The sequence below is a fragment of the Cornus florida genome, unplaced genomic scaffold (genome assembly GCF_030987335.1).
Source record: "Cornus florida cultivar Cherokee Brave unplaced genomic scaffold, ASM3098733v1 CherokeeBrave_3.0.0_Hap2_Chr06, whole genome shotgun sequence".
Taxonomy (NCBI): domain Eukaryota; kingdom Viridiplantae; phylum Streptophyta; class Magnoliopsida; order Cornales; family Cornaceae; genus Cornus; species Cornus florida.
This window is the reverse complement of record NW_026775576.1, coordinates 41,407,043-41,433,821: the sequence shown is the minus strand read 5'-3', so window position 1 is coordinate 41,433,821 and position 26,779 is coordinate 41,407,043. Positions and strand designations below refer to the sequence as shown.

The following is a 26,779-nucleotide window of genomic DNA, read 5'->3' as shown; positions in this document are numbered from 1 at the left end:
TTGCTAGCATAATAGATGACATGTCGTGCTTTCTCAACCTTTTGACCTAAGACAGCTCCTACTGCATAATCTGATGCATCACACATGATTTCAAAGGGTAAGTTCCAATCTGGCGAACGGATGATGGGTGCAGTGGTGAGAGCTAACTTTAATTGTTCAAATACCTACAACCATTTAACTAAAAATGTTTAATGGCAAGTAGGGTCGAACCACGCATTCAAGTGAGTTTTTGTTTTTGGATAAGAGATTTTTAAAACATTGATTTTGAGATTTGTCACGAACTATGGAAATGAAATTACAACTATAAAACAAAGCATGTAAATGGAACTAATTTGCTTGAATTCAAATGAGAATGAAACTTGTGAAAATAACTTGTATTAAATTAAACAAAGCTTAAAGAAAATTACACAAGAAAATAATGTCTTAAAAACTACAACTATCTAACTCCTAACTCTATCTTTAACTCTACACACTTTTGAATGCTTACTTCTGACTTCTTTCTTTCTTCACGCCATCTCCTTACTCTGATTGTTGACTTACCCACTTTTTGATTTCTTCTTTCTCTCTCCTCATTTTCTAATTCATCATCATTCTCTTTTACTCTTCTTTTCTTCTTTCTCTCTCCTCCTTTTCTCTTGCTTCACGTGCACACACTTTTCTTCTTTCTTCTTTTCTTCTTTCTTCTTTTTTTCTTTTCTTTTCTTCTTTCTCTCTCCTCATTTTTCTTCTTTAGTTGCACACACATATACACAATATAACTGATTTTTTTTTTTTTTTTTCTTTTCATTCATTCATTAATACCTACAGAACACAAAACAAGCATATAAGAATATTTAAATATATAAAAGTCTAATTAAAAGCTTATTTTGGTGCATGAAATAATAGGTTTTGTATACTTATTACACTCTTTGTTTTAATGATCGGTATTAGATTTGTGTGTTAGTTTGAGGGTAAGGATGTGATCATTTCTTTAGTTGGCTTAGATAGCAACATATTTGATGCCGGTTCACTTAAAAAAGGATTCTAGAGTTATTTTGATTTGCATAATCATTTTCTTGATGCGTGGATGACCATATTTGCTTGCTTGATGTTGAGATTTTGGGAGATTACTTAAAAATGGTTGAAAAATTGTATACTTGAGGTAGTTTTCTCCCAATGCTTATTTTGTATATTGGTGCCTCTCTTGTGAGAAAGAGCTCATGTTTGTGGGTATCATTTATGGAAACCCTCACAAGACTTCAATCGTCCACTAGGGGTAACCTAGGGCTTTAAACGACTTGTTGCATACGCTAAATGCAATCGTGTTCCTTACGAAACTGGCACTATCCTTTTATTGCTTTCTAATTCATAGTTATATAGATGTTTATTTCTTTCTTCTCTTTATAGTTCATTGCTAAGGACTAGCAATATCTAAGTTTGGGGGTGTGATGAGTGCTTAAATGTGACGCATTTTAGCACCTAAGCGAGGGTATTTTAGTCCATTCATCATCTTTATTTTTCCGTTTTAGTACTTATTTATGTTTTTGTCTATTTCAAGTCAATAAGGTTCAAACGAGCTAAAAATGGTCTATTACAGCCTTTTTGGAATCAAACAAAAGTTCCTAGAAGATTTCAGAAAAATTTGGAAAAAGGTAAAAAAATGCTGAAATTTTAGATGGATCGAAGATATTTTGGATCGATCGAAGCTTCGATCGATCAAAGATTTCTTTGATCGATAAAAAATGTACTGTCAGCGAGCTATCTTATTCCCACGCGCCCGAACTCCACCTACCACATAGTTACGGGATTAGATATTTTTGGGGCTATATTTCTGACTTAGTGACTAAGAAAAGGACCTTGTATTTAAAGAGAATTGAATCATTTTGTAATATATCTTTAGTCTTTGATTTTATATTATTGTAACTTTTAGTTTCTCTCTAGAAAAGTTAGAGATTAGGGTTAGAAGAAAAGAGAGGAGTGGAAGCTCCAAGAACACATCTCAAGATCTACACACACTTTCTCTCTCTAGAATTCAACAAAGAAGAAATGAAGAAGATAGAGCCATGTCTGGGGATTGCCCTTGAGGGTTCCAAGATCACACCCACCTCCTCCATGATTGGCTAAACTTCTCCTTGGGGCTTGGATGAGCCCTAAGTTTATAATCTAAACCTCTATTTCTTTTATACTTTTTGGGGAATAATATCTTGTGATTAGTGTTCCAGCCATGTGAATTTAATGAATCTTGGTATATTTCTATGATTTTTACGGTTTAATTCTTCCTATTAATTCTCAAGTTTATTTACATGTCTATGTGTTATTAAATTGGGAATTATATCTCACATGATTCATATGGTTTAATTCTTCCTATTGATTCTCTTTGTGATTATATGTTGTTTTATGTGTGATTATTTGGGAATTGATCTCTACACTAGTTTTTCTATATTAATTGCATGTCTATGTGTGGTTGATTGAGAATCTAGTGATGGCTAGACATAGTTTTTATTAGATGGGTTTGTTAATTAATTTGATGGATTATTCTTATACTTGATGGGTTGTTCTATAATTTAACTCATGCTTGTAGGTAAGCAGAAAATCTTTACTTGATTTGATATTCAATGGCTTATTATTGCAAATTTCATGATTCTCTAGATTGATGTGTGCTACAATTGTGACTAGTTTGATGGGTCATGCTTATAATTGATGAGTTGTTCTACACTTAGTTTAATTGTCGGTTAGGTAGATAATTCATACATGAATTTGATGGTCCATGCTTAATATTGTAATTGGTAGTTGCATTTTGTTCACAATAAGGTTTTTCCCAAATTAGTTGAAAGTGTGTGGTATGGTGAACGAGCTTGGTGGCTATTCCAATGCAGCCTAAGACCTCACTTCTTATCTCTTAAATCCTTAACTCAATTTAGTTTATTTTAATTGCATTTTAATTAATTGAATTTTAGTGTAATCAAACAATCAATCTCTTCTTTGCAATTTTGTGATCCACTAGAGTCGAAGTTAAATTCCAACACGTATAATCCCTTGGGACGATCCCTATTCACTCTTACTACGTTAGTAGTAGTGGTGGTGATAGTGGTTTTTATAAATTTAAACTTGACCTAAAAGACTTTTCTTAAATTGCACATTCATTACATTATTTTGGCATATACAAGCGGCCTTGTCAATCATATTTTAATTCTTATGAGATTAAGTCCAATGTTCAACATGCATCATTTTATGATGAACTTGATCACTCTTTGAATCTTTCTTATGACTATTGCCCTCCCCCACCATTTTATGAAGAATCACCTCCATCACCTTATTCACTCGAGTTTCAAGAAAAAGTGTTAGCTCTACTTGATGTGCTTAATTCACAAACTCAAGATATTAATTCTCATTCTCAAATCTTAGCCAAGCTTGAAGCTCAAGTTGAGCAAATTGCAAGTACGCTTTCTCTTCAAGAAGAGGAGGAAGAGGCAAATGAAAAAATGGCAAGAACTTTAATTTATATAGATGAGGTTGATGAGAGTGAAGAGGAAGAAGTAGCAAGTGAGTAATTTGAGGAGTTGATGAGTCCACCAATGGCTAATCCAATAGAACACAACATAATTAATGAGGACTTTCCTTATTTTGATCATGATTTTATTCTGGCCTTTGATACTTTAGAAAGTGAGGAGTTGTTGACCACTACAGAGGTAGGAGAGGAGAAGGAGGAACTTGTTGAAGAGAACCTTCCTTCTATTATCTCCAAAGACTTTCTTGAGACATGCCTTTTTGAAATGTAAAAAAAATTGTGATTTTGACCTTGAAAACTCCAAAAATGAAGTGAACTCTCTAATGGACTCCTTAGCTAACTTGGAAGGTGTTTCTTGATATTCCAATTAAGTCTTTGAAAGACTTTGCCTTGCCAAGTGCAAGGCCACTCATCATTGATTTTGTTTTCAAGAACGTAGATGAAAGGAACGAAATCATCTCTTTCATTTCTTTTCAAATCATTCTTTTGGAGGATGATTTCATTGTTGTAAGTGAGGCATTAAATGAGAAAATAGAAAAAAGGTTCAATAAGGATATTTCATATCTAGTTTTTGATACATTCGACTAGTAAGTCGAACTAACGTCTTGCTAGAGACGTTAAATACCAGCATTCGTAGAGTTTCACAACTCTATTCCTTCCCCATTTCTTTTTTATTTTTCATTTATTGCATCGCCTAGATATGTTCCATTGTATTTTATTGTCAAAAATTAGGTTTTTAGACCATATTCATGCATTTTGGGGCCTTAGAAAAATTTTTGCCTTTGAATTTTTTTGAAATTCAGCAATTTGTGCCCAGTTCGATCAATTAAAGACTTTTTCGATTGATCAACGCTTATTCCGATCGATTGAAAATGGTCTCAATCGATCGAAAATAATTTCGATCGATCAGAATTGCGTCGAATTTTTTTTTTATCATAGGGCAATAATATTCATGTTTTCGATCGATCATGGCCCAGCTCGATCGATTGAAGTAAATTTCGATCAATCGAGCACTATTTCAAAAAAAAAAAAAAAATTTGCATTCCTTATTTCATTGCATTTTCATTCCTGCATATTTATTTATTTTATTTTTATGTATGTGTGCATACTTGTTATGTCAAAAAAAAAAAAAAAGTTTTTATTTTTATTTTTTATTATTTTGTTCTTTCATCCTTTCTTACTTTTTATTTTTCATTTCTTGCATTGTACATATTCTTTCATTACATTTTTACCTTCTTTATTTTTCTTTTTGTATTTTGTTTATACTTTTTATTCTTTGATTTTCTTGCATTTTGTATATACTTACTTTCATTAAATGAAAAATTTAAAAAAATTCACCATAGTGCCCTTATGTGTAGTCATACTACTTTTATATTTTCTATTAGGCTTAATCTCATATCTCTCTTTCATCTTGTGCTATATTGCCTTACAATGCTTGATTTACTTATCTTATCCCATTTGATATTTGATGTGAGTTTGCTAGTGTGGTTATTCAAGTAGGTTATTGATTCTAAGTTTGGGGGTGCATTCTTTCCCAATGAATCACTACCGGGCTTCATGTCTTTTCCACCATGGTATATTCTTTCCATCTTTTCCATTGTTCTCATTGCACATTGAGGATAATATACGGTTTAAGTTTGGAGGTAAGGTGGCTTTGTTGCATTCTATTTAAGTTGAGCTTTAAATGCATGATTAAAATTTGAGATTGATGTTAGCTATGATTTTGATCTTTTGAGGACCATGATACTTAGAATTTAAAAATTGCTTGACTTGAAATCCAATACTCTTTGTATGCCTTGTGAATACCATTTAGGAGTAAATTTTTTTAAAGATTGATATCTTACTTACATTTGTGGTCCACATCATCTTGATTTTGTGATTATTTTGAGATTCACTCTAAGATTCTACACTAGCACAGGCGCACACTAGCATTCATTTGTGGGGTACATGCTTTGTTGACTATTAATTTGATTATATCCCAATTAAGCTAGTATTGTATTGAAAGCTTTCATTCTTGACAAAGTTGGATAACAAACCCTTTTCACTAAGTAGCCGGGATTCTAGCTTCATCAAGTACTGAATTTCTCGCGTCGAAAGGTGGAAGGCCTAAACTCTAGGTTAATAATTGAAAAAAAAAAAAAAAAAAAAAAAAAGAAGAAGTTGCAAAAGCAAATAAAAAGTGAGAACTTCTCTAAAAAAGTGAGAAGTGGGAAATGATTAAATGGAGGTAATTTTGATTTATAGCCTAATTGATTTGAGCTTGTAAGTCCTTAGGAGTGTTAAATGCCTAATGCCCTAAAGTCGTTCGGTTGGGGAGTCATTGACCTAACGCTCAATCTCATGGATCGCTAGAAAGCTTAATAAATCACTACATTGCACCATACTTCTATCTTTGATCCTTCGGATTAGAAGGAAAAAAAAAAAATCGAGTGGAAAGAATAAGTGCACCTAGATGAATAAAACTTTAATAAAAGGTTTATTCTTTGTCTTGATGATCGGTACTAGATTTGTGTGCTAATTTAAGGTCGATGCGATCATTTCTTTAGTTGACTTAGATAGCAACATATTTGATGCCAGTTCACTTAAAAAGCATTCTAGAGATGTTTTGATTTGCATGATCATTGTCTTGATGTGTGAAGGACCATACTTGCTTGCTTGGTGTTGAGATTTTGGGAGATTGCTTGAAAATGGTTGAAAAATTGCATACTTAAGGTAGTTTTCTTCCAATGCTTGTTTAGTATATTGGTACCCCTTTAGTGAGAAAGAGCTCAATGTTTGTGGGTATCATTTCTAAAAACTCTCACGAGACTTCATTCGTCCACTAAGGTAACGTAGGGGTTTAAAAGGCTTGTTGCATACGCTAAATGCAATTGTATGCCCTACGAAAGTGGCGTTATCCTTTTATTGCTTTCTAGTTTATAGTTACTTAGTTGTTTATTTCTTTCTTTTCCTTATAGTTCATTGTTAGGGACTAGCAATATCTAAGTTTGGGGGTGTGATGAGTGCTCAAATGTGACGCATTTTAGTACCTAAGCGAGGGTATTTTAGTCCATTCATCTATCTTTATTTTTCCGTTTTAGTACTTATTTGTGTTTTTGTCTATTTCAGGTCAATAAGGTTCAAACGGGCTAAAAATGGTCAATTACAGCCTTTTTGGAGTCAAACAAAAGTTCCTAAAAGATTTCAGAAAAATCCGGAAAAAAGTCAAAAATGCTGACTTTTTTGATGAATCGAAGATTTCTTCGATCAATCGAAGATATTTTGGATCGATTGAAAATACGCTGGCAGCGAGCTGTCTTATTCCCGCGCACCCAAACTCTACCTACCACATAGTTGCGGGATTAGATATTTTAAGGGCTTATTTTCTGACTTGTTCACAACTCCAAGGACCTGTTATAAATGGGGAATTGAACCATTTTGTAAGAGAGCTTTTTATCATTTTATTTTTACATTGTATTTTTATTTTTTCTCTCTCTAGAAAAGTTAGAGATTAGGGTTAGAAGAAAAGAGAAGAGTGGAGGCGCCAAGAACACATCTTTAGATCTACACACACACACTCTCTAGAATTCAACAAAGAAGAAGAGGAAGAAGATGAAGCCATGTTTGGGGATTGCCTTTGAGGGTTCCAAGATCACACCCACCTCCTCCATGATTGGCTAGGCTTCTCCTTGGGGTTTGGATGAACCCCAAGCTTGTAAATTAAACTATTTCTCTTGACTTTTTGGGGAATTTATCTTATGATTAGTGTTATAGTCTTGTGAATAAAATGAATCTTGGTTTATTTCTATGATTTTTATGATTTAATTCTTCCTTTTAATTTTCTAGTTTATTTACATGTCTATTTGTAATTAAATTGGGAATTATGTCTCACATGATTCATATGGTTTAATTCTTTTTATTGATTTTCTTTATGATTACATATTGTTTTATGTGTGATTATTTTGTGAATTGATCTCTACACTAGTTTCTCTATATTGGTTACATGTCTATGTGTGGTTAATTAAGGATCTAGTGATGGCTAGACATGGTTTTTATTAAATGGGTTTGTCAATTAATTTGATAGATTATACTTATAATTGATGAGTTGTTCTACAATTTAATTCATGCTTGTAAGTAGGTAGACAATCTTTACTTGATTTGATATTCTATGGCTTATTATTGCAAATTCCATGATTCTTTAGATTGATGTGTGCTATAATTGTGACTAGTTTGATGGGTCATGCTTAGAATTGATGGGTTGTGCTGCACTTAGTTTATTTGTTGGTTAAGTAGACAATTCATACATGAATTTGATGATCCATGTTTAATATTGCAATTGGTAATCGCATTTTGTTCACAAGAAGGTTTTCCCTAAATTAGTTGAAAGTGTGTAGTTTGGTGAACGAGCTTGGTGGCGATTCCAATGCACCCCAAGACCTCACTTCTCATCTCTTAAATCCCTATCTCAACTTAGTTTATTTTAATTGCATTTTAATTAATTGATGAATTTTAGTGTAATCAAATAATCAATCTCTCCTTTGCAATCTTGTGATCCACTAGACTCGAAGTTAAATTTTAACACGTATAATCTCTTGGGACGATCCCTACTCACTCTTGCTACTTTAGTAGTAGTGGTGGCAGTGATTTTTATAAATTTAAACTTGACCTAAAAGGCTTTTCTTGAACCGTACATTTATTACATTATTTTGGCATATACAAGCGGCCTCGTCAGTTGCCTACTCAAAGAGGTTGTATTGAATTAAATGAGCCAATTTGTAAAAAATTTCATACAGTTGATATTTTACCAATTATAGAAATAGTTTCTCTTTCTAGAACTAGGGTTTTGTGAAGAAAGTAAAGAGAAAGGAGATGATGCCAACCTTGAAGTTAACCCTTGAGGATTCCACGCCACTATAATGAGTGGCTAAATCATTCTCTTGGGGCTAGAGATAGTCCCTAGGCTTGCTTCTTAAACATCCTAAACCTAGTTTTTTGTATATTTTTGGTGATTTTAATTGTAATTGATGTTTTGACCATGAATAAATATAGATCTTATGATTTTTACATGATTTATATGGATTAATGCTTTCAATTGATCATTTAATTATATCCATATGTCTATGTATGTTAGAATGAATGTACATGTGTTTTTCTCTAGATTTAATGAAATTGATATATGTCTATATATGTTGATATTATGAATCTAGTGATGGTCAAGGCATGGTACTTAATTGATTACTCTTATGGATTATTTGATGGTTCATACTATTTCTTGATGGATTGTGCTACTTCCTTAGTTTAATTAGTTTAATTTTCATGTTATTAGCATAGTTGTAGTGTAATTGCTTTAATTTCATAGATAGGTGGATAATCCATTCTTGTTATTTGATGTTCCATACTTATGAGTGCAAGAAGTAAATTTCTCTAGATTTTTGTGTGTGCATTAATTGTGGTTTAATTGAATGGTTAATGGTTTTATTTGATAGGTTGTGCTACTCACTAGATTGATTAGACAATCTATGCTTATTTGCCATCCATGCTTTGTTTTCAATTAATGACACACATACATAATTTACAACATGAATTTCCCCATTAATTTACAATTGTTAGTGTTTGGTGAAGTGAAACTTAGTGGTGAACTCTAAGCTCAAGACCTTTCTCTCACTCTTTTTTCAAATTTCTAGATTGTCACTTAATTGCATTATTTTAATTGAACCATAAGTTTAATTAATCAAATCAAACCCTATTTGAGCATTCGACCTACTAATCCAACATTGATTCCAGAATACCCTGTTTTTTCCTTGGGACGATCCCTACTCACTCTTACTACGTTAGTAGTTAATAGTGGTAGTGGCATTTTACAAATTTAAACTTGGCTACATTTTATCACACTTCGAGCATTGGTTGACACCACATGTTTTTCTCAAAATGTTGAACCTTCTAGGATACCACTTTGTTAGCTTTTGCTTTGATTCTACTTTGTTGAAAATAAGTGAACGGGTTAGAGACACACACAACACAATAATATGGAAGAGGAGTTGAGGAAATGAACACTTAGAAATATATTATATTCTACTCATATTATTTCATCTTATTCTCATTATCAAATTATTATAGTACATTAGTTTATATAGACTCGAAGAACATAAAAAAATTAATTACATATGAATGTACATAACTCCAATTACTCCCACTAACATAACCTTTAGAAGACACAACTCCTACTAACATGACCATTAATAGCATAACTCCCACTAACACAGTATTTAGGAGGCTTAATTGCCATACCTCTTGGTTACATAACCTTCTCCATGAAGACGATTTACTACTCCACTTACATGAAATGCACACATGCATATGTATACCAAATACTTGAAAATACTAATTAATACTAAAATTCTAAAATCAAGTTTATTTTCAACAGTTAAGCTTCAATCAGTGCTAGTGTAATGGGCCGAGTATTTTCCGATCCGATCCTAAAACTTAAGTTGTTAGGTAGGGCTAACACCCTGTCTATAATACTCATTTACTTTCCCATTCGGATCCGACGTGGGATAAGTCCCACTTGTAACAACTAGTCGTAAGGCACATTGAAAAATCAAAATACAGTTTACATGACACCTAGCCTTGCCCCATAAGGATGCCAATGTCATACTTTGAAAAGTCAAAAGAAGAAACCCTGGCACTTTGAATTATCAATTAGGTTATCAAACTTCTAAAGAGCAAGCTCCCGAAACCTTGACACCACGATAGAGTATTTAATCTTAAGACTACAATCTTTAAGTTCAAGACAAAACCTTAGCACTATGCTAGGTCACCCAGCCTCAAGATTACAACCCTTGAGCTTTAACAAAACACTAGCACTATGTAAGGTCACCAAGCCTCAAGAATACAACCCTCGAGCTTTAACAAAAACCTAGTAGCATACTGGATCAATAGTACTTAATTAAAAGCATATGCATTTCAATTTTGAGCTGTGGAGTACGAAAAACGATGAAGATATGGCCATTTCAACTACTCACAATCTTCTTGAAACACTTGGAAGGATTTTGGATTGGAGGATAAAAAGTCAAAACTTTCCTAGCATAAGCTACAGGCCTAGCCAAAGGGGATGGTGGACCATGTTCATCAATAGAGACCCTTACAATCATAAATAAGATTATAAGTAGTTAAAATGGCACGTTGGATATAATCTAAATTACCTCGGATTATAAATACAATCATTAATAAGAAGAAGCAGAGGAGTTGAAAAAAAAACATTGAATGTACCTAGTGGCGTAGCCAGGAATTTTCTTCAGTAGAGGTAATCTTTAATAGCAATAATATATATATATATATATATATATATATAATTTGAACCAAAATAATATATATAAAAATTAAAGAGCACTAAATATTTCAGATTATTTTTCATATTCTGAAAACGTTGAATAATAACATCATTGTCAATAGTACTAAATATATCTCTCTCAATATACACAACAATCATATCATTCATCCATTAGTCTTCCATTCGATTGCGCAGTCGAGTTTTCAAAATATTCATGGCATAATAATTGTAAATTTAGATGGTAAAGAAAATATCAAATTACCTAGTTTCCGCACTGCAAAATTTGTTTGGATTTTGTAAAATTTTGAAATGTTGAAGACGAAAGAAAAATGTTGAAGACTGAAAATGTGATGGAAACAACGCATTTGTTTGTGGTAAAGTCAATAGCATGAAAGAATATTTTGTATCTTTGGAAAAAGTGGGAAAGAATATAATATTTTGAGAAAGTGGAAAAAAAATATTATATTTTTTAGAAAAATTATATATATATATATATATATATATATATATATATATTTGTGTAGTACCCTGAATGGTCATTTGATTATATATATAAATATGTGTGTGTAATGTCAAATTTTAGTGGGGGCAATTATACAAATATAAAAAAAAAAATTCATATAAAATTAAAAATTCAATGGGGGCAGCTGCCCCCACTTGTCCCTATGTGGCTATGCCAGTGAATGTATATATATATCTATACTATTATTAAATGTGTAAAGCGTTTCAGTGTTTCAGTATTTCAGTATTAATTGATATAAATTTTATAAAACTCAAAATTACTCAATAAAATTAAAATTAATTCAAATTAACAAAATTTAAAAAGAATTTAATTCAAATTACAAAGTCCCACGTTGGTTTTAAATAAAAAGGATTACATGAAAATCTCTCATAAAACTATAGAGCTAAATAAATAATAATCACACCTTCTCGACTTTTTGGCTAAGATCAAGTGTACTACTAAATTTTTTTGGGTCGGCATTTTGGCTAACCTTTCTTGGTTTTTTGGCTAAGATCAAGTATAGTACTACTTTCTCGGTCTTTGTGCAAAGAGTTTCAGTATTTATTTATTCATTGATATAAATTCTATAAAACTCAAAATTACCTAATAAAATTCAAATTAACAAAATATAAAGGAGTTTAATTTATACTATTATTAAATGTGTAAAGTGTTTCAGTGTTTTAGTACTTATTTATTTATTTATATAAAAAAAATCTATTAATTGATATAAAAATAGTTTTTGTAAAAATAGTTTATATAAAACTCTAAAAATTACCTAATAAAATCAATCATATTCTATATAAAACTCTTATTTTTAGTTTAATATAAAAAGAATAGTTATTTTTTATGGATAATTATCACAATATAACAGGCCCGGCCTAATTATGATTGTGTCATTATCATAAAAGGACACATGTCATCATTCTATTAATCCAAGAAGCCTATAAATAGAGACATGGAGGAAGGAAGAAGGGGTACATAAATTGAGAATTGTAGAAATTCAGAATTCCAGAGTAAAATACAGAAACTCTACCAAAGAGTTTCAGTATTTCAGTATTTATTTATATATAAAAAATATTTATTAATTGATATAAAAAGAGTTTTTATCTATACTATTATTAGATGTGCAAAGAGTTTCAGTATTTAAGTATTTATTTATTTATATAAAAAAATATTTAAAACACTAAAATCTACAAAATAAAATTTAAATGAACTTATTTATCTATTTAATATTATGAATTCTTTAATAAATATATAAAACAAAATAATTTTTCTAAAACTTACTACAAATTAGCTTTTATTATGAGTTTCTTAATAAAATTAAATCTAATTAGACAAGGATATATTTAAAGAAAATAAAATAATTTATATAAAACTCTATCACAAATTACCTATTTTATTTTCAATAAAATTCTATCACACTAGACAAAAATATATTTAAAGAGTTTTTATAGAACTCTAACACAAATTACCTATTTATCTATTTATTATGAGTTTTTTAATAAAAGGAAATCTAATTAGATAAGTATTATTAATATAAAAAAATATTTATTAATTAATATAAAAAAAGAGGTTTTAAAAGAGTTTATCTAAAACTCTAACACAAATTACTTATTTATCTATTTATTATGAGCTTTTTAATAAAAGTAAATCTAATTAGACAAGAATTATTAAATTAAAAAATATTTATTAATTAAAAAATTATCTTGAAAAATCAATTACATTTTATATAAAACACTTATTTTTAGTTCAATATAAAAAGAATAAATATTTATGCATAATTATCACAATATAAGCGGCCCAGCCCAGTTATGATTATGTCATTATCAGAAAATGATACATGTCATCATCCTATTAATCAAGAAGCTTATAAAAATAAAGGCATGGAGGAAGGAGGAATGGGTACAGAAATTGAGAATTCTAGAAATTTAGAATTTCAAAGTAAAATATAAAAATTCTGCCATAGAGTTTCAGTATTTATTTATTTATATAAAAAAATATTTATTAATTGATATAAAAAGAGTTTAAAGAGTTTCATTATTTATTTATTTATATAAAAAATATTTTTTAACGGATATAAAAAGAGTTTTTATAAATAACTAAAAAAATAAAAAATAAAATAAAAAACTATATAAAACACTAAAATCTACATAATAAAATTTAAATTAACCTATTTATCTATTTATTATTATGAATTATTTAATAAAAAAATCTAATTAGACAAGAATTATTTATATAAAAAATATTTATTAATTGACATATAAAATAAAACAATTTTTCTAAAACTCTACCACAAATTAGCTTTTATTATGAGTTTCTTAACAAAATTAAATCTAATGACATAATGATATATTTAAAGAAAATAAAATAATTTCTATAAAACTCTATAATAAATTACCTATTGTATTTTTAATAAGACTCTATCATATAAGACAATGATATATTTAAAGAGTTTCTCTAAAATTCTAACACAAATTACATATTTATCTATTTATTGTGAGTTTTTTTTATCAAAAGGAAATCTAATTAGACAAGTATTATTAATATAAAAAATTATTTATTAATTAATATAAAAAGAGGTTTTAAATAAGTTTCTATAAAACTCTAACACAAATTACCTATTTATCTATTTATAATGGGTTTTTTTTTTAATAAAAGTAAATCTAATTAGACAAGAATTATTAAAATAAAAAATATTTATTAATTGATATAAATAGAGTTTTTTAAAGAGTTTATATTAAACTCTAAAACAAATTACCAATATATTTATTTATTTTAAGTTTTTTAATAAAAGAAAATCTAATTAGACAAGACTTATTAATATAAAAATATTTTTTAATTGATATAAAAAAAATAAAATAATTTTTCAAAAACTCTTCCACAAATTACTTTTATTATGAGGTTTTCTAATAAAAGCTAATCGAATTAGACAAGAACAATTAAAATATAAAAATATTTATTAATTCATATAAAAAGAGTTTTAAAAATTTTTTCTACAAAACTCTAACACATATTACCTATTTATCTATTTATTATGAGTTTTTTTAAATAAAAAAATATAATTAAACAATAATATATTTGAAGAAAACAAAAATTTTCTATAAAATCTATCACAAATTAGCTTACTCTAAAATTTACCTAATAAAATTGAAAGTAACTTATTTATGAATTTATTATTAGGAATTTTTTAATAAAAGAAACTCTAATTAGACAAGAATTACTTCTATAAAAAATAATTATTAATTGATATATAAAATAAATTAATTTTTCTAAAACTCTAACACAAATTAGCTTTTATTACGGGTTTCTTAATAAAATAAAATTAAATTAGACAAGGATATATTTAAAATAAAATAAAATAACTTCTATAAAACTCTATAATAAATTACCTATTTTTTCTTTTTAAACACTACCACAAATTAGCTTTTTATATTTAAAAGGAAATCTAATTAGACAAATATTATGAATATAGAAAATTATTTATTAATTAATATAAAAAGAGGTTTTCAAAGAGTTTTTATAAAACTCTAACACAAATTACCTATTTATATATTTATTATAAGTTTTTTTAATAAAAAGAAATCTAATTAGAGAAGAAATATTTATACAAAAAATATTTATCAATTGATATAAAATGAGTTTTTAAAAGATTTTTTATTAAACTCTAACATAAATTACCTATTTATTTATTTATTATAAAATATTTGTTAATTGATATAAAGAGAGTAATTCAGAGATGCATAGACCCAGAAATACAGAAGCTCCGCCAATGAGTTGCAACATTTATTTATTTATATAAAAAATATTTATTAATTGATATGAAAGGAGTTTTTATATAAAAAAAAATCTATAAAACTCTAAAATCTACCTAATAAAATTCAAATTAACTTATTTATATATTTATTAGTATGAATTTTTTAATAAAAAAATCTAAAACTTCAGTATTTATTTATTTGTATAAAAAATTAATATTTATTAAGTGTGCAAAGAGTTTCTCTATTTATTTATTTATCTAAAAAAAATTTATTAATTCATATGGAAAAAGTTTTTATTAGAAAAAAAAAACTCAATTAAACTTTAAAATCTACCTAATAAAATTAAAATTAATTATTTATCTATTTATTATTATGAGTTTCTTAATAAAATAAAATCTAATTTGAAAAAAATATATTTAAAGAAAATAAAATAATTTGTACAAAACTCAATCACAAATTATATATTTTATTTTCACTATAACTCTATCACAGTAGGTAAAGATATAATATTTAAAGAGTTTTATAAAATTCTAACACAAATTACCTATTTATATATTTATTGAGAGTTTTTTAATAAAAGAAAATCTAATTAGACAAGTATTACTAATATAAAAAATTATTTACTAATTGATCTAAAAGAGGTTTTAAAAGAGTTTCTATAAAACTCTAACACAAATTATCTTTTTATCTATTTATTATGTGTTTTTTAATAAAAGAAAATCTAATTAGATAAGAAATATTAATATAAAAAATATTTATTAATGGATATAAAAAGAGTTTCTATTAAACTCTAGCACAAATTACCTATTTATTTATTTATTATAGGTTTTTTAATAAAAGAAAATCTAATTAGACTAAACAAGAATTATTAATATAAAAAATATTTATTAATTGATATATAAAATAAAATAATTTTTCTAAAATTCTATCACAAATTACCTTTTATTATGATATTTTAATAAAAAAAAATCTAATTAGATAAGGATATATTTAAAGAAAATAAAATGATTTCGATAAAAATCTATACAAAATTGCCTTTTTTTTTTCCGATAAAACTCAATCATATTAGACAAAGATATATTTAAAGAGTTTCTATAAAACTCTAACACAAATTACCTATTTATCTATTTATTATTTTGAGTTTTTTTAATAAAATAAAATCTAATTAGACAAGAATTATTAATATAAAAAATATTTATTAATTGATATATAAAATAAAATAATTTTTCTAAAATTCTATTACAAATTAACTTTTACTATTATTTTTTTAAAAAAGAAATCTAATTAGACAATGATATATTTAAAGAAAATAAAATAATTTCTATAAAACTCTATCATAAATTACCTATTTTTTTCCTAATTAAACTCATTCACATTAGACAAAGATATATTTAAAGAGTTACTCTAACACAAATTACCTATTTATCTATTTATTATGATTTTTTTTTAATAAAAGGAAATCTAATTATACACTATTATTAATATAAAAATATATTTATTAATTGATATAAAAAAGAGGTCTTAAAAGAGTTTTTATAAAAATCTAACACAATTTACCTTTTTATCTATTTATGATGATTTTTTTAATAAAAAAAATCTAATTAGACAAGAATTATTAACATAAAAAAATATTTATTAATTGATTTAAAAAGAATTTTTAAAAGAGTTTCTATATAAAACTTTAACACAATTACCTATTTATTTATTTATTATGAATTTTTAATAAAAGAAAATATAATTAGACAAGAATTATTAATAAAAAAATATTTATTAATTGATATAAAAAATAAAATAATTTTTCTAAAACTGAAACACAAATTACCTTTTATTATTAGTTTTTTAGTAAAAGATAATCTAATTAGACAAGTGTATATATATTTAAAGAAAATAAATAATTTTTATGAAAGTATACCACAAACTCTATCATATTAGACCGAGATATATTAAAAGTGTTTCTATAAAACAGTAACACAAATTACTTAAAATTAACAAAAATTAACTAATTTATTTTCATTAAAACTCTATCACATATATATGTATTTATCTATGAGTTTTTTAATAAAAAAAAATCTAATTAGACAACGATATATTTTAAAAAAAATAAAATAATTTATATAAATTAATTAAAAAATATATGAAAAGAAAATTTCAATAAGTTATAAAACATTCATCCCGTGCATCGCACGTGCCTTTTCCTAGTATATATATATATGTGTGTGTAATGTCAAATTTTAGTAAGGACAATTATACAAATATATATAAAAAAATTCATATAAAATTAAAAAAAATTAAAAATTCAGTGGGGGCAGTTGGCCCCACTTGTCCCTATGTGGCTACGCCATTGAATGCACTGAGATAGAGGTAAAACATTCCTACCCCTACTACAAATCCCACTAGCTAGTCTATTCTTCTAGGATTCTCTTTAGGTCTCTCGCATTTGTATTTGATATCTCTACAGAGATCATGTGTCTAACAACGCAGGTATATATGCATGGATACTACTGTATGTTTAGTATTGCTAAATGTATTGTCAATGCATGGCTACGAAGCCTCAAACTCTACAATCCATCCTCTAATGAAAATTAATTTGTAAAGTAAATATAATATATATATATATATCAGTGCATGGCTAGGAAGCCTCAAACTCTACAATCCATCCTCTAATGGAAATTAATTTGTAAAGTAAATATAATATATTATATATATATTTATATCTATATATATATAGATAGACAGAGAGAGAGAGAGAGAGAGAGAGAGATTTTAAACTGAAAATATAAACTGGACTCGGAAGACCTTGGTCTAGTACATAGTGTTGTATATTGAAATCTGCAATACTAGTGAAATACTGAAATTATAAGGAAAGAAATAAAAAGAACAGGAAAAAAAAAAAAAAAAAAAAAAGAAAAAAAAAAGAAAAAGAAAAAAAAGACAAGAAAGAAAAAGGAAAAGCTGAGAATGGAACTACAAAGGAAAAAGTTCTCAAATTAATTAAACCAAGCATACATCAGCTCAGAAAGCAAGCAACCGGATCATCTCCAATAATTTTTCACACCAAACATCTCTAAGCCTATGTCCAACAATTAAGAAAACACCGTATCACAGTTTTCCTTTGAATTAAATTATGAATAAATAATACGAGTTCAACAGTCGAGGTCATTGGATTCAAATCATGTGAGTAAGAGTCATCCCCACTTACATAAAACAATATGACACATTCGACTTTTAAACTACTCATCATTATTCTTAAATTATATATCAAAACAATTAGAAAGTACGTACTTGAGTAGTTAGTTGTGCAAGTGACGACATGATATGATTTTGATTGTTGGATATAGGCTTAATTGGAGTGAAATTATATATTTGGAGAGGACTCAAATCCAAACCTGAGTCATATCTCAGCATAATATAATATAAAACCCTAATTCATATGTCTCCCTGTGAGGATTCATTTTCTTGCTCGGAGGCCTGTTCATCTTCTTCTTCTTCGAAGCAGTCGATGCCATAAGCAGCATGACCATGCCCAAATGCCTTGATGTGGTCCTTGAGAGACCTTTTGTGCTTGAAATCAGAACCACAAGTGCAATACCAAAGCTTCCCACAGTTCTTCTCATGGGTTCTCCAGTCACCTCTCACAGCAAAGGCCTTACAACACTTCCTGCACATGAATTGCTTGATTCCATGCTTTCTCTTGTAATGTGTCTGGAGGGTTCTGAAATCTTTGAGCGGTTTCGCTCTCGGGTGATCGATGTTGTTCCTGCACCCTGGTGCACAGCAATAGCAAGGTAGCCTAAGCATGGCTGTTGGTTGTGTTCCCCTCAGAGACTCTGGCCCTTTTCTATACTGAGATCCATGTCCCCACATATGCATCTACACACCATACATTGTATAAGCCACTCCCAAGTAGATATAAAAAGATCACAGGAAAAAACAAAGATGTATAAGCTAGCTATAGGAAACCGTACAAATTAAATCATAGATATATATACACAAAGTAGCTGGGGAAAAAAAAAAAAAAAATTGAATTTAAAAAGGAAAAAAAAAAAAAAAAAATCAATGGATCAAAGTGAGACTTAAGACACGAGCTTTTAGAAGTGTATCTTAAGAATTTTATTTCATATATACATGGGTTGCCAATATATTGATCATTCATACCAAGGGGCATTAGCCCAAATGGGATGATCTTTCTGTACACTGATGATTAAAGGGTTGTAGTCAAGTATAGATGGAAAAGCATTGAATTATGATTTCAGAGGTAAGTTGGAGGATCTCTCTTTTGTACTCTATCGGGCTTTAACCATTTACTATTAAATTTTCCAAATCAAGAACCATGCATTTGGTAATATATAGGAGTGAGCTTAAAAGCATTCCAATTGCTTAAATGAGTTGTCATTTCATTTCCCTATTGGTATACATATGTTCTATATAGATTTTCCGTGTAGAATACTAAAAGTAAAGCAAGATTGTGTGGAGCTTTAGTAAGGAAATAGTTCAAAAGTACTTGAATTTGGTGTAGTAGTACTGTGCCTGTGTAAGTTATAAGATTTTCATGAATACACATTAATTACATACGTGTACAAATACAAATATATATATATATATATATATATATATATATATATATATATATATATATATATAGGTCTCTAGCTTGATCACAAAGATATAAATACTATCTGAAGGGGGTTGTGGGTGTACTGTGTACAGGTGGTTCTGCTTTAAGGTTGAGACTGTTGAGTGTTCAGAATGAGAAGTTTTTTTTTTCCTTTTCCCTGCACTCTGATGAATACATCTGAGTCCATAGAAAAATCAGAAAGTTTCAGTTTGACACACCTGCCAATGTCTAGAATACAAACTTCAAGAAGAAAAAGCATAATGCTTGTATAGTTCAATCAAATAAGAAGAGGCACAGACCATGTTCTCTCAGTTGGACCGGTAGATTCATTCAACTCCCAAAAACCATAAATTATGTTAGTGAAAAAAAAGACCATGGAGAGAGAGAGAGAGAAGCACTGACCATGACCTCAGTTGGATCAGGAAGATTCATTCAAATCCCAAAAATCATAAATCATGTAAAAAATAAGGCAAGGAGAGAGAGAGAGAGTAATATGTAAAGTAGAGGAAAGAAAAAGGAAAAAGTAAAACACCAAGGACCTTTATACAATATACATATATATTTCTCATAGCAATCCAGCTCAGAATATATAAAAAGTGAAAGGATGAAATTAAGCTAAAAAAAGAAGTGTGTACAAGGAAAGATACAGGATTGGGTTTTCTCTCTCTCTTCAAAACCAAAAGGAAATTAAGAAACATAAAGGAAAGGAGAAGAAATGAAGGGAAAGGAAAGCTTTTTACAAGATCAAGGTTCATTTCATGCAAACATATATATATAGTACCTTCAAATTGTTGTATCTATTAAAGGTCTTGAAGCAAAGAGGACATGAGAACTGTGTAGGACCAATCAGAATCTGGGTAGGGGTTGGAATCCAATAGTGGCCTTTGTTGAGTGTGCTTGTGGGATAATTAGTACCATTTGCAACAGTGACTTTATCTTCTTTATCTGCCATTTCTTTTGTTGATGAGGAAATCCTAGAGATCAGATCTGCATCAGTAGAAGTAGCAGGACTAGGGAGCCCTAAATTTAGGGCTACTGTCACATGATGAGTATCATCATCATCATCATCATTTTCATGATCAGCAGCAGATCCAGATAAGAAGCTCTCTTCTTCTTTGTTCTTGGCCATGGCTGCAGTGCAATTAGGTAAATATTGATCTTGTTCTTGATCAGTACTTCTTGCTGGGCTTAAACTGAGGAGAGGAAGAGCTTCTCTGAGAGGAGGAGATGAGGGAGGTGAGGGTTGATAGTAATTTGTGTCCAAAATAGGGCTAATATTGTTGTTTTTGTTGGAGTAGATGCAGTACTTGAAGCCAAAAGGAGGAGTGTAGAGAGAAGGGTTGGAAGAACTAGAGGTGGAGGAAGAGAGGTGGTGTAGGTTGAACCATCCATTGATGTAATTAGAATAGGGATCAGTCATGATCAAAGGTGGTACCACTGGGAAGGGAAAACAGTTGGGAAGATGAGTAGGTTCATACTATGTGTGTGTATATATATACAAAAACATAGAAAGAGATAAAGACCTAGAGAGAGAGAGGGTGATCTAAAACAACAATTAAGTTGATTAAAAGCTACTTAAAAAGGTGGAAACTGAACATAAACACCAAAATAAAAGAAGTACAGAGGTGAAGGGTAAATCAAAGTTGATAAAGTATAACCTAAAGTGTAAAAGGGTGAAGATATACTAAACTTGTCCGTCTCCGGTAAAAAGGGGTTTTGTTGGGACTTTTGTGTGTTTCTGGTTCGTTTATAAATCGATTATAAATGGGTCATGTTTGGTGTCTTTGATACCTTTTAAACCCCTTGCAGAACAGTGACAAGACCATTTTGATTTAATCCTCTCCTTCCCACTGTTAGGTGATTTTTCCCCTGTTTTTTTTATTTTTTATTTAGGATTTTCCCATATGGACTAAGCAATTACTCTGGACCTCCAAAATGTGAGGTGAGAGTTTTTGGAGTTAGGTTCTCCTCAATGAAGTTCAAATTTTTTTTTTTTTTTTTTTTTTTTTGGGACTACACCCTCATTACATGGTAACAACATCAATGGAGACGGTCACATCTACACAATCTTACTTATTGCTCATTTTGAATATCTAACTTTAAGGTCATAATTTAACAATTTACTGTTACATCATTGATATATACTGAAAACCCTAATTAATAGAATATGGTATTGGAAGGTCGGATTAAGAGAGATACAAGTATAATTTGAATTTTTTTTAATAGAATATTATTGTAACAGCTTTCACCTTACCTAACACAATATTATCTATTTTTAATTCCAATCAAGCTTTCCAACCCAACACAATATTATCTATTTCTAGCTCCAATCAAACTTTCCAAGAATTCCCGAACTAGGGGTAGTGACACAAATTTATTGCTAGCTAGTATTCTAATATGCATATATATATATATATATATATATATATATATATATATAAAATTGATATTCAGACTAACTAGCTAAACATCCACTCATACAAAAACTATACATACAAAAATTTATTAGTGTTCAGCATTATCTCACGAATAGGGTGCATGCGGTAAACCGGCCCGAACCCATTTATTTGCTAGTACTCCTATATACATATACAAAAACTATATAATATATATGGAGACTGAATATGATATATTGGCAATTGAAAAAAAAGAGAGGAATAAAAAAGACAAAATGAACCCAACAACACAACACGAGTGAGAAGATAAAGGGAGCAAAGACAAGGCCAGGAAATTAGGGTTGGATTTTGTCTCCCATTATCCCACTCCATACGAAGCTAGCTAGTTTAGAGAGAGTGAGATCTCTAGATATATATATATATATATATAGAGAGAGAGAGAGAGAGAGAGAGAATGTCTGTGTATAGGGCCAAGCATACAAAATACTTGACAACCTTGTAGTGAATTTTTCCTCCCTCGGGAATTAACTAGCTTCAATCCTTCCCTTCATGTGCCTTGATGAGCGAGCTCTGGTCGGTTTGTCTTAGTAAGAACCAGCCTGAGACACTGTCCCTACCCCTCTCTCTCTCTCCCTCTCTCTTTGTGCTAGCTACCTCCTCATTGTTCATGAATAGTATTCTACTTACATGCAAATCAACGTTACTGTTACACTCGTCATCCTCTCTTTCTCTCTCTTGGCTAAGTCTCTCCAAGAACTAAAACTCGACTTGACTTCAATGACGTCAATTTTAAACCATATTATATGAATAAGAATCCTTGGTGTACTTTTGTGTCCAATATTTTTATTTATTTATTTATTTATTTATTTTTTTGGTGCATTTAAATCAACCATATAAACACCTACACAATAGCAGAGAGTGCAACATTATTAAATCTATAATGCAGTAATAATATGTAAAGTTGTTGTAATATTATAATTCTACGTAAAATGTTATGTGAGTACTCAATGTATACTCATGTAAATGTGTTGCGTGAGTATTACATTATTTCTTGAGTGAGTGTTGTTAGAATATATTATTATCATATATAACATTACTTCATATGGTAATGACTTAGATCGTTGTTCCACCATATGCATGCTATTGTTTCTTTCTTGGAGATTCACCTACTTCTCGGTGCAGCAAGAAATAAACTGTAGTTACTCGGTTTAGTACAGAAGCTAAATACATGGCACTTGCTAATACTACGGCTGAGTTTATGTGGTTACGTTGGCTCATTCAAGACATAGGAGTTTCTTCATCAATTGCCACTCTATCTATTGTGATAATTGGAGTGCAATTCAAATTGCGCACAATGATTTTTTCACTAGCGTACCAAACACATTGAGATCGATTGCCATTTTGCTCGTCATCATCTTCTTCAGAAGACCTTACAGTTGCAATTCATTACTTCTCATGATCAGATAGCAGATGTCTTCACCAAATCGTTTCCGCTAGGCCGCTTCAATGATCTTGTTGCCAAACTCAATATCACTTTATATAACCCACCTTGAGTTTAAGGGGGCTGTTAGAATATATTATATAATATATTATTACCATATATAGCATTACCTTATATGGTAAAGACTTGCTCTCCACACATGACATCTCCTACATAAACCCCCATGTACTTTTGCATTATAGATCTCAGACATCAATACATTACAAAGTTCTATACTTTCTCTTTATATTTAACAAGTGTGATAATATTTTCGATATAACTTGTTACATTATCGATTAAAAGTGTATTAAACGGTATTGGAGCTAGTGTTGACGAGTGTTACACTGTTTGTTGAATGAGTACTATTGCATTATGGACTTAAAACGCATTGAATGGTATGGACCTAATGTACAAAAAAATGAATCAGGTCCAACAATTACCCTTTAATATCATGTCCACATAATCACTTTAATTAGAGCAACAATTTTATGATTTTTATTTTAATTATTTATTTATTTTGACAATACTTGCTTCCAAAATATAAGGGGATCATTACATTTATGTGACTCTTTATATATAACTAGAGAACAATATATATATATATATATATATATATATATATATATATATATATATATATATATATATATAAGGAGAAAAGAAAATAATTGTTGACACTATTTTACTGTGAACAAGTAGATTTCAGGTTAATTCATTTCAACATACTCCAATTATATTTTGACCTGTTAGTAATATGGAGAGGATATCATCACCATCCTTGTCTTAATCTCATATGAATGGAGTCAGTCATTTGATCACAATCATGCTAATGACTTGTATAGATCAAAAGAGAAAGAAATTGCAAAGAAATTCACTGACTTGTGCCTAGCTGAAGAAATGTTTTTCAAACAAAAAGCCCAAATCCACTGGCTTAGAGTTGGAGACCAGAACACAGCATACTTCATGAAGTGTTTTTCATCCAAGGTCAACAAAAGAAAGATTGTTAACATTTAAGACTCAAATGGGGATGTACTGAAAGGTTTGGATGTTCAGAATGCTTTCATGAGCCACTTTCAGAATCTATTGGGACAAAGCTACACAAATTAATTATCCAGGTATGTCTTCCTTTTCACACTTAATCTCTAAGTCTGTTCCTGCCAATCTACTACCATCATTCACAGACATCCCCACAGACATGGAGATTCAGAATTGCATTTTTTCCTTTAATCCTTACAAAAGCCCTGGACTAGATGGCTTTAATTCTTGTTTTTTTACATATGCTTGGCCTATCATAGGCCAAGATATCATAGCTGCAATTAAGGATTTTTTTATTTATGAAAAAATGCTTTCTGAAATCAACTGTGCATACATTGTTCTTGTGCCCAAAGTACCCAACCCTACCTCTGTCAATGACTATAGGCCAATTTCATGTTGTAATATAATCTACAAGTGTATCTCCAAGCTTATTTCTTCCAAACTTAGCATAGTTTTACCTTCAATCATCAGCCCCACACAAACAGGTTTCATCAAGAATAGGCACATCACAGACAACATTTTACTTGCTCATGAGCTCCTCAATGGCTACCACAAATCATCCCACCCACCTTGTTATACCTTTAAGATTAATCTTAGGAAAGCTTTTGACACAATAAACTGGCAATTCATTTTGGTGTTCTTTCCCTGTTTGGTTTCCCAAACCAACTTATCAACTGGATTGCACAATGCATTACTACACACTCCTACTCCATCTCACTCAATGCACAACTCTGTGAATTCTTCAAAGGAAAGAGAGGAGTAAGGCAGGTGATCCTATATCTCCACAGCTCTTGTACTTGTAATGGAAGTCCTAACCTTGTCCCTCAACCAAGCTATCTCCCAAAGTTCCTGTTTCAAATACCACTGGAGATGCAGCAAGTTATCCATATCCCACTTAGCTTTTGCATATGATATAATGTTGTTCTCCCATGGTGACTTTGCCTCTGTTGAAGTATTGAATACTGCACTTAACAACTTTTTTCTAGCCTCTGGTCTATCCATCAATTTTTCCAAAAGTCAAGTCTTCTTCTCAAGGGTGGATAACCTCACAAAGGCAAACATTACATCGTTACTTCAATTTGACATTGGGATGCTACCAATCACATACTTAGGGCTGCCATTGTCTTCTTCAGCCATCAATGCAATAAATTGCCAAACATTTGTACAAATAATTACAACTAGAGTTAACATGTGGACATTAAGGTTTCTTTCTTATGCAGGAAGGGCTGTTTTGTGCTTTACTCAATTTAAACCTACTGGTCACAAGCATTTGTTTTGCCTTTAGGAGTGATTGAACAAATTAATCAAATCCTGAGATTATTCTACTGGCCTGGTACTGAGCTTAGGAAAACAGGAGCTAAGGTAGCTTGGAGTGCCATTTGCAAACCAAAAAATTGTGGAGGGCTAGGGTTTCCTTGCCTTGACCTCACCAACAGAGTTTCAAGTCTCAAACACCTCTGGAGGCTTTGCTCTAGAAAAGATAGTTTATGGGTGGCATGGACCTACAGGTATCTCATCAAGAATAAATGTATATGGATTGTTAAAGCTTCATCACTGAGTTCAGGATTTTGGAGGAGACTTCTCAAGTTGAGAGGGATGGCAAGGGGTCTTGTGAGGCAAAGATTAGGGGCTGGAAATTGCACAAGCATGTAGATGGACTACTAGTTACCTAATGGACCCATCACATTGCAGGTTGGTCTCTTAGATATGGAAATTCTTCAACTAGACTCTAAAGTCACAGTTAATAGTCTAATTTCCAACAATCAGTGGGTAGTACCAAGCTCTCTCCAACAAATCCCTTTTTTCCAAAGCTAAGCTTTCACTTCACAACTGCAAAATATCCCACCCCCTTCAACTGCCTCAGATAAAGTAGAATGGCTCCCTAGTTCACCCAATGACTACTCTCATAGGCTCACCATGGAGTATTTTACTCCTCCTTCACTGGTTTTTTCTTTGGATCATCTTATATGGTTCAAACACTACATCCCAAAGCATGGTTATATTGTTTGGCTGGCACTTAAAGAGAGACTTGCCACACTTGACACCAAGCCAATGATGAAGAAACATTACACCAATGTATGCTACCTTTGCCTTGCACTAGAGGAATCTGTGGACCCATTACAGCTCCAGAATTTGGGAATTTATTCAACATGCAGCTGGTTTTTACATAAAACCTGACAGTTGGGATGACTTGATCACT

The 26,779-nt window shown here is 29.9% G+C and overlaps 1 protein-coding gene across 1 annotated transcript; it reads right to left on the bottom strand.

Annotated features, from left to right (window-relative positions):
• Positions 1-18,018: 18,018 nt before the first annotated feature.
• Positions 18,019-21,146, bottom strand: LOC132311361 (zinc finger protein WIP2-like). The gene is made up of 2 exons (XM_059809248.1): positions 20,450-21,146; positions 18,019-18,923 (listed from the first exon to the last, which is right to left on the bottom strand). Exons 1-2 carry the CDS (start codon positions 21,086-21,088, stop codon positions 18,480-18,482), a joined length of 1,083 nt encoding a protein of 360 aa, XP_059665231.1. The 5' UTR covers positions 21,089-21,146; the 3' UTR covers positions 18,019-18,479.
• Between the last annotated feature and the right edge of the window lie 5,633 nt (positions 21,147-26,779).

Excerpts from the sequence above, each read along its gene's own strand:
- LOC132311361 (XM_059809248.1), bottom strand. The coding sequence starts at position 21,088 with ATGACTGATCCCTATTCTAATTACATCAATGGATGGTTCAACCTACAC. Across the intron at positions 18,924-20,449 it reads ATAGATACAACAATTTGAAG|ATGCATATGTGGGGACATGG; the intron begins GTACTATATATA and ends TATGGTGTGTAG.